Source organism: Lithobates pipiens, unplaced genomic scaffold (assembly GCF_037356315.1).
Source record: "Lithobates pipiens isolate NorthernLeopardFrog02 unplaced genomic scaffold, aLitPip1_a1.2 Scaffold_22, whole genome shotgun sequence".
Taxonomy (NCBI): Eukaryota; Metazoa; Chordata; class Amphibia; order Anura; family Ranidae; genus Lithobates; species Lithobates pipiens.
Window position 1 is genome coordinate 92033497 of NW_027507784.1, and position 17031 is coordinate 92050527.

The 17031-nt window shown below is 43.1% G+C and overlaps 1 protein-coding gene and 1 long non-coding RNA gene across 2 annotated transcripts in view; both read right to left on the reverse strand.

Annotated features, from left to right (window-relative positions):
• The window catches only part of LOC143923946 (uncharacterized), a 281712-nt gene that overhangs the window by 19568 nt on the left and 245113 nt on the right, over window positions 1-17031 (reverse strand). The gene's annotated exons all lie outside the window — the stretch shown is intronic.
• SLC11A1 (solute carrier family 11 member 1) overlaps window positions 1-17031 on the reverse strand; it is a 106281-nt gene that overhangs the window by 16590 nt on the left and 72660 nt on the right. Inside the window, exons 8-12 of the mRNA XM_077447892.1 lie at window positions 14323-14478; window positions 10920-11078; window positions 9008-9094; window positions 8030-8149; window positions 5748-5897 (exon numbers count right to left, since the gene is read on the reverse strand). Coding sequence (XP_077304018.1) covers window positions 5748-5897; window positions 8030-8149; window positions 9008-9094; window positions 10920-11078; window positions 14323-14478 — 672 coding nt within the window. The remainder of the gene's footprint in view (window positions 1-5747; window positions 5898-8029; window positions 8150-9007; window positions 9095-10919; window positions 11079-14322; window positions 14479-17031) is intronic.

Consider the following 17031-nt stretch of genomic DNA (forward strand, 5'->3'; position numbering starts at 1 on the left):
ATTGGTCGCTACAAGGCCGACACAACAACCGGCATCTCCTCCTCAGGAGATGATGGCTGAGGCCTCCATTCCTGGTCCATCCACCAGTGGAAGTGGTCGTCTGTTCCCTCCCTCCTCCTCTAAGCATCAGGACGAAATGGCCATTTCAGAGGATTCCTCAGATGACACAGATGCCTCTGGCTTTGCCTTTGCCATGGTCCAGCCCTATGTGCAGGCCGTTAAACAAGCAATCGGTTGGGAGGATTCCAACGTGGAGGTCATGAAGTCCAAATCATACTTCCCCTTCCTTAAGCGCCAGATCTCCTTCTTCCCTCTTATGGAGGAAATCAGGGAGGTGATCGAGGAAGAATGGGGGAGGACAGACAAAAGACTTTCCACCAATCGATTGGGAAAATTATACCCTCTCTCCGAGGCAGATTCCAAAATGCTGGACGGCCCGCCGGTGGTAGATGCCGCAGTGGTAAGGCTGGCCAAGAACGTCACTTTACCCCTAGATGATTCAACCTCCTTCAAGGACCCTCTGGATAGAAGGATGGACCTTGACCTTAAGAAGGCCTATCAGATGGCAGGATATGCCTGTAAACCTGCAATAGCTCTGACATCAGTGTCCAACGCACTAGGCGTCTGGACAGATAATATAGAGTCAGCAATCCAACAGGATATCCCTAAAGAAGAGATAATAAGGGCATTGGATGAGCTGAAGCTCTCAGCCGACTTCATTGGAGAAGCCGCCATCGATTCCATTCGCTGCTCCGCAAGGGCAATGCTTCACACAGTAATGGCCAAAAGGGCACTGTGGCTAAAACCATGGGCAGCGGACGTTGCCTCGAAGCAAAATTGGTGCAAGATACCTTTTGACGGTAAAGCCTTGTTCGGGGAAAAACTCGACAAAGCCATCTCTCGGGTCACCGGCGGAAAGTCAGGCCTACTTCCTCAGGACAGGCGATCTAGACGTTTCAGATCCTCTGCACCAAGGTTCCAATATTCCAAAAATAGGGACTACCGACAGTCAAGACAAGGGAAAGGCTTCAGGCACAACTGGAAGAGCACACAGTCGACGTTTCTCAAGTCCAGGAGGCAGAGGCCGGTACCTACCCCACAGGAGCCATCAAAATCTTTTTGACGCCAGGCCAGCCCAAGTGATCCCTGTGGGGGCCAGGTTGAAACAGTTCTCAAAGATTTGGGAACAAAAATGCAGGGATCCCTGGGTAGTTGCAACAGTCAAACACGGTCATTCCTGGTCCTTCCTAAACCAACCCCCCAAGGACTATTTTTCTCCGACAAGGGTGTCAAGATCTCCTCAAAAGGCGGAAGCTCTGAAGCGATTTCTTCTTTCCCTACAGGAACAACGGGCAGTAGTTCCAGTGCCTCCATCCGAGGGATTTTCAGGTTTCTATTCCACCCTGTTTCTAGTCCCCAAAAGAAACGGAGGGTGGAGACCTGTGATAGACCTAAAGAGGCTAAATCGCTACATTTTTCTGGAAAAGTTCAAGATGGAGTCTCTTCAGACGATCATTCGCGTAGTCCAACCAGGGGATTGGATGTTGTCAATAGACCTGCAAGACGCCTACTTACACATACCTATACTCCCTACGTTCCAGAAATACCTGAGATTTGCGGTGGGGCAAGTACATCTCCAATTTCGGAGCCTTCCGTTTGGCCTCTGCACGTCACCCAGAGTCTTTACCAAAACCCTGATTGCCATCATAGCACCTCTGAGAGAATTGGGGCTCCGGGTGTATCACTATCTGGACGACCTTCTACTCCTGGCGAAGAACCCAACCCAGTTATTAGAACACAGGGATATCCTGTTAACAACACTAGTGGATTTCGGTTGGAAGATAAATTACGAGAAAAGTCTTCTCTCTCCGACCCAGGAGATGGTCTATCTGGGAGCCCTGTTCAATACAATGAAAGGATCAGTGTCTCTCCCTCCTCAGAAGGTATCTTCCATTATCCAACAGATGAAGAAGGTGAGCTTGAGATCCTACCTGACAGCCTCAAATTGTTTGAGCCTGATAGGTCGGATGTCATCATGCATCCCTATGGTCCCCTGGGCCCACTGGCATTTGAGACATTTTCAGCTGGAGTTCTTGAGAATGTGGAACAAACGATATCTATCCCAACCCATACACCTGACAACCCGGATGCTCAGGAGTCTACATTGGTGGATGAAGAGACAGTCGCTTCTGAAGTCTCGCCCGCTAGGGCATGTCGACTGGATCATAATTACTACCGATGCCAGCGCAGCTGGTTGGGGAGCACATTCCAACAAGACCTCAGTACAAGGGAGATGGTCCTTCAATGCAGCAGGCGTGGTGTCCAATGTCCTGGAGCTCAGAGCGGCCTATCTTGCACTGCTAGCCCTGGAGTTCGAGATTTCGGGCAAACCAGTTCTCCTCAGGATGGACAACAGGGCCGCGGTATCTTATGTGCACCGTCAAGGGGGAACGCGCAGCAGATCCCTCCTGAACGAGGTGGAGCCCATATTCCTCTGGGCCGAAAGGAATCTGAAGGACCTGAGGGCAGTCTATCTGCCCGGCCATCTCAACTCAAGGGCAGACAGCCTTTCCCGCAGGTTCGCAGACACCAACGAGTGGTCCTTACACCCGGAAATCTTCAACTGGATAATGATCCAGTGGGGGCCCCTCGAGCTAGATCTCTTTGCGACAGCATCCAACACCAAACTTCCAAGGTTTATCTCGAGATTTCCGCACCCCCAGGCGGAGGCAACAGATGCCCTATCAGCCCCGTGGGCATGCGATCGGGCCTACGCTTTTCCCCCACGGCCCCTCATACCGAGGTTCCTGTCAAGACTCGTGAGGGAGACATCGACGGTGATAGCGGTTCTGCCATACTGGCCAAGAAGGCCTTGGTTCCCTACGGCAATGGATCTGAGCACCAGTCCTCCAGTCAAAGTTCCAATAGTACCCCTCCTCCTGTCGCAAGGATGTCACACCCACCCAGATCCCCGCAGGCTGGACCTTCACATCTGGCAACTGAAAGGGAAAGGTTCCAATCCCTAGGGTGCTCCGACAAGGTGATCGCAACCCTGCTCAAGGCAAGAAAACCATCCACAAACAACATATATGATAAAGTATGGAACAACTTCAAGACCTTCATGCTTGATAGAAACTGTGATCCAGGTTCCCCTTCGTCATCTCAAATTCTTGAGTTCCTGCAGGCAGGCCTGGACCTGGGTCTTGCATTGAGTACTTTGAAGGTACAGGTGTCAGCGATCTCAGCAGCAACCAGTAGAAGATGGGCGGAGGACCCATTGTTAATCCAATTTTTTAAGGCCGTCAGGAAGATCAGACCTCCGTCTAAACAATCTTTTCCCACTTGGGACCTTACGGTCATCCTGGAGTCCTTAGCCAATCCACCCTTTGCCCCTTCGGACTCAATATCACTCTGGAACCTAACTTTAAAATTAGCCTTTCTGATAGCCATAACCTCCGGCAGGCGGGTGTCAGAGCTCCAAGCTTTGGGAGCAGATCAGGATCACATTATTTTTTACCCAGATAGAGTGGAACTTAGAACAATACGAGGGTTCATTCCCAAGGTCGCTTCATCCTTGAGCATGTCAGAACCCTGGGCACTCCCAACATTTTCTGAACAGGACTCTGTCACTCTTCATGAATTAGACATCGCCTCCACTCTGAAATGCTATCTCCAAGCCACAGCTCCATTCCGGGCTTCCATCAGACTGTTCATAATTCCCTGGGGAAAACGTAAAGGAAAGGAGGCATCAGCCAGAACGATCGCTTCATGGATCGTCAAACTCATCCACAAGGTGTACAGGACAAAGGGACTAGAGACCCCTTCAGCGGTCAGGGCGCACTCCACAAGAGCGGTCTCTGCCTCTTGGGCGGCAAGAGCGAATGTGTCGATCGAAACTATTTGTCGGGCAGCAACCTGGTCATCCCAACACACATTCCTGAAACATTACAGGGTGGACCCAGGAGCTCTCTCCTCAGTGGAGTTTGGCAGACAGGCAATCACTTCGGCCTTAGCCTCTTCTAAATAATAAATTCTTTAAATAAACCTCTAAGCATTATCCCACCCGTCTCAGCTAGTTATTTGTCACAGGTATGCTGCCATGGAGGCACCAGGAAAACAGAAAATTGTTCCATACTTACCGTAATTTTCTTTTCCTGGTGCCTATCCATGGCAGCATACATTCCCACCCTCGGTATTCTATATTAACGAGAATGCGGGGGCTGTACTAACCTTTTCTTTTATAATATTCACTAGTCCTGAGGGAAGAGCCAAGGCGGAGCTTGTCACAGGTATGCTGCCATGGATAGGCACCAGGAAAAGAAAATTACGGTAAGTATGGAACAATTTTCTGTTTTCCCGAACTTCCAGTTTCCGAAATTTTTGAATTCCGAAATTTTCCAATTTCCAAATTTCTGAAATTTTCCAATTTACAAATTTCTGACATTTTCGAATTTCCAATTTCCGAAATTTTCCAATTTCCGAAATTTTCCAATTTCCGAATTTCCAACTTTGGAATTTCCGAAATTTTGAATTTCCGAAAATTCTAAATTTGGAAATTCTAAATTCGGAAATTTGAAAATTCAGAAGTTCGCAAATTCAGAAATTAACAAATTTGTCAAAATGTGTTAAACTAATTCGGAACTAAACGAATTGCACATGTCTAGGCTGAAGACCATCAAGTAACAAAAGCTGGTGGACAGCATGTACACTCAACGTGGTATCTCTCAAAATGTCTCTGTAGTCAGCGCCGGGACAGGTGTCACTGGCAAGTGAAAGGACGTTATCCGCCCAAGTGTAGGGGCAGGTGAATTAATCTGCCCTTTCAGCAGACTCTAACGACATGAAATGACCACAATGCTCCTGTAGAGGTTCCAGGAAGACGTAAGGTATTATGAAACATGTAGGGCGGTGCTATGCGCTGACGCCGTCACGCCACATGTGCCCCTAGTAAGTGTTTGTATTTTGAATTTGCCAGCTAAGTTTTATTCGTTCAAGTTTTTACTTTGTAGTATTGTGGTTCCCACCGCTTACTTTTTTTAGCTAATAATATCGGAGTCCTTTTTTCTTATACTCTTTGTACACTGTTGACTTCGGGTCAGAGTGTACTCCCCCAGATCTAAGTGCCTGGTGGTCTGTTCCTTCTATACCCTGTTGAGCGGCTCCCATCCATACTCAGAGGATCCCGGAGGTATCGGATACTTACCAGTCCCTGCAGAGGGTTTAATCTGCCTGCTTTTATGACCTCGCTATAGAGGGGGTCCATCTGTTCCGGTAAGAGTCCCCACTTATAGAGTGGGTTCTTCTCCTCACATTGGGATCTTTTCCTCCTCTTCCCCTCTCCTCTCCTGTTGGTGAAGTTTGGAACTTTGTATTTCAACGGATTGCTCCCTTTTTTACCCATTTTTTCATCTTAATGGACTTTCACCATTTATAATTTTATTTTTGATTAATTTATTACTTTTTTGATTATTTTATATATATTCATTAACTTGGATTCTCATTATCCACTATTACGTTTTTATATGTACGCATGTATTTTGTGTTTATGAATTTTTTGAACGTTCACTGTTTATTTATTTATTTGCACCATATGTCACTTGATTTGTGATTTTTTTCAATTCAAACGCAACTTAATTTTTTTCTTATTTTTTTATTTATTTTTTCTTATTTTGTTTGCACCATAGGGATATTTGATGGCTTTTGTTGCAGCTAATATTTATTTCTTACTTTAGTGCAGTGTTACTTACCAGAATACTTTGGAGAACGTTGAGTAGATCATTCATCACCGACAGGCTCTGGATGTTTTGACACGCCGCCACAATCACGGTAGGTATGATGGCGCATGATCTGGTGAAGAGGACCCGGTAGAACCGAGACCATTTCAGGTTCAGGAAACCCTGCAGGAGAGAAAAAGAGAAGGGCGACATTAGGTGATTGAGGAAGGTGGTGGGGGGTTGGGGGGGGCACAATGTGGGATCTGGCTTAGAACTGCATTATGTTGTGCTTTTATCTGCACAACCACTTGACCCCCGGGAAAGGTTTTACCCCTTTCATGACCAGACCACTTTTTCGTTATTCAGCACTGCGCTGCTTTAACTGGCAATTGCTCGGTCATGCAACACTGTACCCAAATTCAAACTATATCATTTTTTTCCAGAAAAATAGAGCTTTTTTTTGTTGGTATTTTTATTTTTTATTATACAAATTAAAAAAGAAAGAACATTTAAAATAAAAAAATAAAAAAAACAATATTTTCTACTTTCTGCTATAAAACATAGCCAATAAAACAAAAAAAATTATTTTGCTACATGTCTTTGAGAAAAAAAAATCCCAATACATGTATATTGATTAGTTTGTGTGAAAGTTATAGCGTCTACCAAACTATAGTGTATCAACTGGAATTTAGACAGCTATGACGCTATACCGGTAATGATGGTGATCAGTGACTTATAGTGTGACTGTGATAGTGTGGCGAGAAATCTGGCCCTAACGGAGCCTGGCTGGGAGGGACACTAACTGACACTGATGTCGCTAGTGACACTAATACAGTGATCAGATATCATTCTGTCCACAATGACACTGTACTAATGACAATGGCTGGGAAGGGGTCAACATCAACATGAAGGGGGTTAACAGTGTGCCTAACAAGTGTAATGTGTGTAATGTGTGCTGCTTTTACTCACAGATCTGGCTGTTTTTTCTCCCTGTTTTGCAGGCAGAAGAAACAGCCAGATCCCTGATCTGTGTATAGAGCACTGTGTGTTTGTAAACACAAGACTCTGTGCTGTGATTGGCTACAGTCGATCAGTGGGTCTCATTGCTTATGGGCTTACAGAATGTCTTTGCCTTCAATACTCTATAGCTCCCCATTAAAAAAAAAAATTTATAAGCCCTTCTGCACTTACTGCTTTCTCTTAGCCCCCCTGCAATGTTCCATAAATACCTGTTAATCCTGTTATTATTATTATTATTATTATTATTATAGAAAAATATATTATTATTATTGATATTATTATTATTATTATAGAAAAATATATTATTATTGATAATATTATTATTATAGAAAGATATATTATTATTACTATTATTATTATTATTATAGAAAAATATATTATTATTATTATTATTATTGATATTATTATTATTATAGAAAAATATATTATTATTATTATCATAATAGAAAAATATATTATTATTATTATTATTATTGATAATATTATTATAATTATTATAATAGAAAAATATATTATTATGAAAAAAAATGTATTAGTATTATTGAAAAAATATTTTTTAATCTTTATTTGCATTTATTTGGTTGATCACATAAGCTCAATTCATTATTATTATTATAGGGGCAGGTTCAACATCACTGGGGGGGCAGGGAGATTATGTCAGCAAGAGCAATTTGGCCACACCCACTGTTCACTGCGGCACGCTATCGCATTACTACTCTCCTTGGGGCACCCAAAGGTGTCCCAGGCCGCTAAAGTTTTCGGGTTTGGCTTGAAGAAAAGGTGGCAACCCTAAGGGGCAGGGCATTATTTCCAAAAGTGACTGGCGCAGCTGCGGTACTAGGATGTAGGGCGGTGTAGGGCGATGTAGGGCCAGTGGAAACCGAATGCACTGCCCTACGTCCTAGTACCGTGCCAATCAGTAGCCACTATGCAAATAATGCACCGCCCTATGTCCTAGTACCGTGCCACATAATGCTAGAGAGGGAGTGTTTAGGGCGCAATGCTCTGTGCCCCGAGGGCGGTCTAAAGGCCTGCCAATAGATCATCTTACCCGCAATCACATGATTGCAATGACGTTTTGCTCCCCATAGAAGCTGTGTCTCCAATACCCTGCACACACATTAAAGGGGCATTTTTTTTTAATGAAGTGTAGCTTTGGGGGGGGGGGCAGTGCCCCTGCACCCCCTATTGATGGGCTGCCACTGGCCCGATACCCCAATCCACCATGTTGTCCATGTATAGTATGAGACATTAAGATCTGTATATATAATGAAGGATTAAACCCAAATACTCACCTCCATCACAAACTGTCCAGCATATGTTCCTGTCATGGTGGAGCTCTGCCCAGCAGCCAGGATGCCAATAGCCCAAATGTAGAGAGCAGCGGGTCCAAAAAAGCAGCCCAGGATAACACCCTAATGGAAGGCACAAGCATGAACATTTTGGGTTATGAACTATATATATATATATATATATATATATATATATATATATATATATATAGTAATTTTAAAAAGGTACAGTTTTTTTAGATAACAAATATCATCTACGTACCTTCCTTGTGCAATGGTTCAGCTCTGATCCTCATTTTCTTGGGTCCCCCGCCGATGCTCCTGACCCTTCCCCACCCCCATGCTGAGTGTCTCCATAGCGAACCTCTTGCAATGGGAGCACTCGTGTGTGCTCGCTTCTGAGCTCTGCTCTGCGTGTCCATAGATCGGGGGGCTCAGCCCCATCCCACATTCTCTCCTCACTGCCTGTAAGTGAGAGCAGCGGCCAATGGGCGTGTAGGGCGTCCAGATGTCTTTTGGGTACCCTATGCGTTTCGTCACATATGACATCTTCTGGAGCTTCAGGAAGACGTCAGACGTGATGAAACGCGTAGGGAGGAGCCCACTTTGTGACGTCATCACATATCCCGATACCCAGAAGTGGTTCCTTCCAAACGACACTCCTCGACTGCACTAGAGGTTAGGTACGTAGATTTGCAGTTGGCTCAGGTGTCGGGATCACAGGATTGACTGAGCAGAATAGTTGAAGGGGCGATGTAACAGAACCTCTCTAAAGGCACAGTCCACCCTTTGGACCGTGTTTTACCCATAGCCCCCCACCCTCATTATTTTTTTAACTCAGCGTGACCGTGCATGGCTCTGCCCGCCAACCGCGTTCACCCAATCATAGGGAACTGTGAATGAACGTACTACAAGTCCCATCTGCCACCACGCACACATCACCATACGACAAGTAATCCAATCCAGACGCGGCTCTCTTACCCCGCTGTAGATGTCCACCGTCAAGGAATCAGTGTTGTTGGGGAAGACATCTTTGTGGGGACTGCTGCTATTCTGGCATTCATTGAACTGAAACCCAGACGAGAGAAGAATAAGTAATTCAATTCATACAGAGAAATCTACAACATATCCGAGATGAAGGACAATACATATCCCTAGGGATGTCTTCACATCACATTCCCACTCATCGTCTGCCAGTGGAAGAGAAGGTCCTCATATCATCTCCATAGAAAATGACAGCACAATCTGCCTTTTCATGACAGATTTCTGATTTTCTGAGTGAATAATCTCTAATATATTGAATTTCCCAGTAATTCTCAGAGGGACAACAGAAGAGATATTGTCACCGAAGAACTGCAAGTAATTGCAGCCAATATGCAGCCAGACTGTGAATATAAGCAGATGTCTTCGACACGCGGGAAGCACTCAACCCTAAAGGGAACACTAGCGATGTTATATGTCAGAGGTCGCTGATGTAATTGATGTAAGGGGGGACTCTGATGTAAGGGGGGACGCTGATAGGTACTCTTGTGTAAGGGAGTACTCTGAATGGGGTTCTCATGTAAGGGAGAGCTCTGATGGGAATTTCACGTAAGGGGGGACTCTGATAGGGACACTGATGTAAGGGGGAACTTTAACGGGGAGTCCCATGTAAGGGGGACTCTGATGGGGATTCTCATGTAAGGGGGGGACTCTCATGTAAGAGGTTTTATGTAAGGGGGACTCAGATGGGGACTCTCATGTAAGGGAGGACTCTGATTTGGACATTCTTGTAAGGGGGGATTCTGGTGGGGATTCTCATGTAAGGGGAGGCTCTCATGTAAGGGGGACTCTTAAAGGGACTCTCATATAAGAGGTGTGATGTAAGGGGAGGACTCAGATGGGGACTCTCATGTAAGGGGGACTCTTATTTAAGGGGGGACTTTGATGAGGATTTTCATGTAAAGGGGACTCTGATAAGGGCTCTAATTTAAGAGGTTTGATGTAAGGGGGGACTCAGATGGGGACTCTCATGTAAGGGGGAATCTGATGGAAATTCTCATGTAAGGGGGACTCTGATGGGAACTTTCATTTATAGGAGGACTCTGATAGGGACTCTCATGTAAGAGGTTTAATGTAAGGGGGACTCTGATGCAGACTGTGATGTAAGGGGGACTCTGATGCAGACTGTGATGAAGGGGGGACGCTGATGCAGACTGTGATGAAGGGGGGGGGGGCGCTGATGCAGACTGTGATGAAGGGGGACTCTGGTGCAGACTGTGATGAAGGGGGGACTCTGGTGCAGACTGTGATGAAGGGGGGACTCTGATGCAGACTGTGATGAAGGGGGGACTATGATGGAGACTGTGATGTAAGGGAGGGACTCTGATGGAGACCGTGATGTAAGGGGGGACTCTGATGCAGACTGTGATGTAGGGGTACTCTGATACAGACTGTGATGTAAGAGGGGGGGCTCTGATGCTCACAGTGATGAAGTGGGGACTCTGATGCAGACTGTGATGAAGGGTGGACTCTGATGCAGACTGTGATGAAGGGGGACTCTGATGCAGACTGTGATGTAGGGGGACTCTCATACAGACTGTGCTGTAAGGGGGGGCTCTGATGCAGACTGTGATGGGATGGGGGACTCTGATGCAGACTATGATGCAAGGGGGGACTCTGATGGAGACTGTGATGTAAGGGGGGACTCTGATGCAAACTGTTATGTAAGGGGGGACTCTGATGCAAACTGTGATGTAAGGGGGGACTCTGATGCAGATATGCAATAATATTTTGTTATTTATTTCTCACTGGCAACAGTAGAAGAAGACGAGTATGACCCCTCATCATCACCGTGTGCCCCCCCCCCCCCCCCGTGGTATGTAAGTGATGGGTATAGGGAAGGGGAACTCACGGCATCCATGTTGGTCTTGTTATAAAACGCCTCGGCGAACACGGCCATGACGAAGAGGTTGATGAGGAAGGAGACGAGTAGGGCGATGGTGGACTCGATGAGGAAATATTTGTTGGCTTCGCTCACCTCCTCCTTCTTCTTCCGATCCACTTCTCTGGACTGAACACATCACAGAATGTTAGCGCTCCGCAGATAGAAAAACACAAAACTTTTAACAAAAGAAATTACAAAATGTTTATATTATATTTTTATATCTTTGTATTCAAAAAAAATCTTTGGCAAAAAAAAAAATCACAATAAGCGTCTATTGGATTGGTTTGTGCAAAAGTTATAAGGGGTTCATTTAGTAAAGCTAGAGAGGGAAAAAGGAGTTGCAATTCTCCAGAGAAACCAATCAGATTCCAGGTTTTATTGCTAACGCTCAATTAAATAAGCCGAGGTTAGATTGGTTTCTCTGCAGAATTCTGATTAATTTTGCCCTCTCTAGCTTTACTAAATAAACCCCAAAGTGTCTACAAACGATGTATTTTTTTTTTTTTACTGGTAATGGTGGCAATCAACGGGACTGCGACATTGCGGCGGACAAATCAGACACCCAACTGACACTTTTTGGGGACCAGTGACACCAATACAGTGATCAGTGCAAAAAATATGCACTGTCACTGTACTGACACTGGCTGGGAAGAGGTTAACATCAGGGGAGAGCAAAGGGTTAAGTGTGTGCCTAGCCAGTGATTCAGTGTAGTGGGGGGAGGTGCTTTTACTAGTGGAAGGCATAGATCATAGTCCCCGCTTTGCAGGAACACAGGATCCATGCCTTTTGCAGACATATGCAATTCATTTAGTTCCAAATTCGTTTTTGTAACCAATTTTTCTAAATTTCAAATTTCCGAATTTTTTGAAAATTCAAAATTTCAGAATTTTGGAAATTCGGAATTTTCGAAATTTTACATTTATAAAATTAGAAATTTAGAAAATTAGAAATTGAGAAAATTAGAAATTGAGAAAATTAGAAATTGAGAAAATTAGAAATTGAGAAAATTAGAAATTTAGGAAAAATTTAAATTTTGTAAATTTTAAATTTTGGAAAACTTCGCAAATTTGGAAATTTGAAATTTCGGAAATTCGGAAGTTCTGAAATTCAAAAATTCAAAATTAGCAAATTCAAAAATTCTAATATTCGTAAATGTGAAAATCCAAAATAAGAATGAAAATCTGAAAATTTGAAAACCCTGAAAATCTGAAATAATAACAAATAATAAATATTAAATTATAGGTATTGGAATTTCCTTTCAAATTTGGCTGTTTGTAACAAATTTATCTTAAGTTACAATTTTATCTGAAATAATGAATGCCGTTTCTAAATGAATGGAATGTAACAATCTAATAATAATAATAAATAACAATAATAATAATAAAACTTTTTTATTATTATTATTATTTATTATTAATTTGTTGCATTCTATTTGTTTAGATGCGGCATTCATTATTTTGGATAATTCATAACTTCAGATAAATTTGTATTCGTTACGTTTACAAACAGCCAAATTTGAAAGGAAATTCCAATACCTACAATTTAGTAGTTTGTTATTATTACTTAGTTATTATTTCGAATTTTACAGATTTTCTTTCTTTTTTTCAGATTTTCGAATTTTCGCATTTCTAAATTTCCGAACTCTGAAAATTCAGAATTCAAAAATTCAGAAATTCAAAAATTCTAAATTCGGAAATGAGAAATTTCCGCATTTTCGAAAAAAGCAAAAAAAAATTAATGAAACAAAAACAAAAATGAAGGACGTTTTTTTGTCAGTGCTCATGTCTAGCCTTCTGACCTGACATAACAGCCTTGTTAACATAGGCAGACTGCCGTTCTGCCTGAGCACCGAAGCATTGAGAGGTGCCGGCGGACACTGAGTCCGCCATACCCGCCGATCAGCTCCCGCTGTGTATAGTCACAGCAGGAATGGGCCGCCGGCGGCGCACGCGCACCAGACCTGAAAGTGGCAGAGCACATACTAGGTACGTTATCTGGCACAGAGCGGCCGCCATGCCGCAGTATATGTACGCTGGGCAGTCCGCAAGGGCACTTAAACCCCCCTCCTGTCCAGTCCGATTTTCAGCTTTCAGTGCTGTCGCATTTTGAATGACAAATGCGCGGTCATACAACACTGTACCCAAGTGAAATTTTTATAATTTTTTTCCCACAAATAGAGCTTTCTTTTGGTGGTATTTGATCACCTCTGCGGTTTTTATTTTATTTTTTTAAAATTTAAAAACACCAAATTATTTTTAAAAAAATTATATTTTTTTATATTTTGTTATAAAATTTTGCAAACAGGTAATTTTTTTCATTCATTGATGTACGCTGATGAGGCTGCACTGATGGGCACCGATAGACTGCACTGATGGGCACTGATGGGCTGCATTGATGGGCACTGATAGACTGCACTGATGGGCACCGATAAGGTGCCACTGGTGGGCACTGATAGGCGGCACTGGTGTGCACTGAGAGGTGGCACTGAGAAATGGCACTGAAGGGAATTGATAGGTGGCACTGGTGGGCACTGAGAAGTGGCACTAATAGCTGCCACTGATAGGTGGCAGTGATGGGCACTGATAGGTGGCAGTGACGGGTGGCAATAATGGGCACTGATCGGCACTGGTAGGTTACACTGATAGGCAGCACTGCTAGGTGGCATTGATTGTCAACACTGGTGGGCATTGATAGGTGGCACTTGCGGGCATTGATAGGTGGCACTGGTGGGCACTGGCAGGTGGTACTCATTTGCACATATAAGTCAGATGTGCCTCCTTCCTCTTCGGGACGATGTCCCTTGCCCATAAGCTGGTGATCGGCTTTTTTTTTTCCTCGCACTGTCAGCGCTGACAACGCATCATTACTAGTAAAAAAAAAGAAAATTTATAAAAACGCGATAAAACTATCCCCTATTTTGTAAACGCTATAACTTTTGCGCAAACCAATCGCTAATTGCAATTTTTTTTACCAAAAATATGTAGAAGAATACGTATCGGCCTAAACTGAGGAAAAAAAAAATTTTTTATATATTTTTTGGGGGATATTTATTATAGCAAAAAGTTTAAAACATTGAATTTTTTTCAAAATTGTCGCTCTATTTTTGTTTATAGCGCAAAAAATAAAAACCGCAGAGGTGATCAAGTACCAACAAAAGTAAGCTCTATTTGTGGGAAAAAAAAGCACGCCAATTTTGTTTGGGAGCCACGTCGCACGACCGCGCAATTGTCAGTTAAACCAACACACCACAAAAAAAGGGGCTTGGTCCTTTGGCTGCAAATTGGTCCGGGGCTTAAGTGGTTAAGCAAAAAAAATAAACAAAAAAAACACAAAGACTTTAATATCACTATCATTGATTGTACACATTACCTTGACCAGCGAGGAATGCAGGTAGATGTTGTGCGGCATGATGATCGCTCCAATAATTCCGACGGCTTGGAGTAATTCGGGAGATCCACAGCCGGAGCAGTACGGATAGAACATTCCCTTCAACACTTCTTTCTGGTCGGGGTGAACCACCACATACTGCGGGGACACAACAATGTAAAAATCAATCGGGGACACGATGATAGAACAACACATCTAAGCTTAGCTCAGTACCGGCATCCTGCTGCATTTACTAGACCAGAAATGATTTTAAAGGAGCCTGTAGATATTTGCTGACAGCCGGGTGTGGTGCGCCAGACTGGATGAGGCTACAATGTATTGCAATGATGCCAACCACATTACATTTCCTTTAGAGTGGTAGTCTGTATGTTAGACATTTCCAATTCGTTTCGTTCCGAATCAAATTTTTCAGAATATTCGTAAATTCGAAAATACGTAAATTCGTACATTCGCAAATTCGTAAAATTTGTAACTTAACTATTACTAACTAAAAAATTAATAATCAAAAAATAAGAATGAAAATATGAACATTAAAAAGAATGAAAATTCGAAAAAAACGAAAATCTGAAATAATAACTAACTAATAATAAATATTAAATTATAGGTTTTGGAATTTCCTTTCAAATTTGGCTGTTGGTGAACGTAACAAATACAAATTTATCCGAAGTTACAAATTATCCGAAATAACGAATGCCGCATGTAAACTAATGGAACGTAATTAATTCATAATAAATAACAATAATAATAATGAAAACTTTTTATTGTTATTATTAGGTTGTTATGTTCCGTTCCATTTGTTTAGATGCAGCATTCGTTATTTCGGATAATTTGTAACTTCGGATAAATTCGTATTCTTTACGTTCACAAACAGCCAAACTTGAAAGGAAATTCAGATACCAATAATTTAATAGTTAGTTATAATTTCAGATTTTCGAATTTTCGGGTTTTTGGTTTTTCGAATTTTAAATTTCCAAATTTATGAATGTACAAATTTACGAATTACGATCATAACGTATGACCTGAAAAAAACAAAAAACGAATGAAACGAAAATGAAAACAAACACATTTTTTGGCAGTGCACATGTCTACTGTATATGCAGTAAAGCATGCTTGTTATATTCACTAGGTCAATCATCTGCATTGTGTAAAAGAGCTGTCTTCTCTGATCCTCCCCTTCTTCCCCAGTCCCCAATCCATCTCCCGATAAAACAGTGGCTAGGGGACAGGCTGCACGTGCTCAGTTTGGTGTGCATTGCTAGAGAGAGTCTTGTTTTGTTTTTTTGGAGGGTGCACTATCCAGACAGAGGATCAGTCATACCTCCCCACATTGTGAGATGGGAATGAGGGACACCTACTAACAAATGTATGTAGGCATAGGACACGCCCCTGCCACACCCCCTTTTATAGAAAAATGTATAATTTTTTTTTTTTAATTAACTAAAAAAAAAAAAAAAAAAAAAAAAAAGAAAGAAAAAAGGTTAATTAAATCCACAAGGACTTTTTTTTCCACTACTATTCCTTTATATTGGCTTTTAAAATGTACAAATGCAGAAATTTTGAAATTGGATGAAAGGTTTAATACTTTTTGAAAGATAAAAAGTTTTATATAATTTCATTTTATATAAAATGATACGGATCAGACCCCATTGAGGGGCAAATGAGGAGGAATGAGGGACAGAGGGACATTGCTCCAAATCAGGGACAGTCTCTCCAAATCAGGGACAGTTGGGAGCGATGGGTCAGTGGGTCCTGCGGCCTCATAGGACAGTCAGAGGAGAAAGAAAAGAAAAGCTTTAACCAGACACTGATAGAAGTCACAAGACTGCTATATACTGCTGATGAGAAAAGGTATTTAGTTTATATTTACTAAAATAATTGCATTTTCATGTTCTGTGTACTGTGGGGAGACCAGATATAGTGACTGCAGGCTCCTGGGTTTAGTAACACTTTAAAGCGGAGTTCCACCCGAAAGTGGAACTTATGCTTATCTGATTTCCCCCCCCCCCCCGTGTCATATTTGCCACCTATTGGGGGGGGAGGTTTCCAGTTTTTGACAGGTACCCTTACCCACTTCTGGTGGATGCCGCAGTCCATCAGAAGGTTGGCTCCCCGCCGCCGGGCCATTCATAAAGTGCAGCGCGCTTTCCGCATGCGCACTGCCAGGTTCCCTTACCAGCAATGGCGGTGGTGGCATACACCCGACAGCCAATTCAAACATCGGCTAAGGTGGCAACATCACTGCACTCCAGGACAGGTAAGTGTCCTAATATTAGAATTCAGCAGCTGCAGTATGTGTAGCTGCTGACTTTTAATTTTTGGAGGAGAGGGGAGGGGAGGGGGCGGAACCCCGCCTGAAATAAAAAAAATAATAATTTAAGTCTCCCTGCAAGCTAATGGTATAATCTGCTAGTTTATCACCGCATACTAGCACATTATGAAATACTTACCTGTAAAACGGATCCCTCCAGTGGCATGCTGTCATGGCTTCCATCTTCACACAGTGCTCCTTTCGTGGGCTCGGGCCATTTGAAGGGCTGGGCTACAATCAAGTCCCTCACATGCATGCGCACAGGAGCTGTGGTCATGGCACAGCGCACAGGAGCCGTAGTCCTGGCACAGCACACAGGAGCCTGGTCATGGCACAGCGCACAGGAGCCGTGGTCATGGCACAGCGCACAAGGGCCGTGGTTA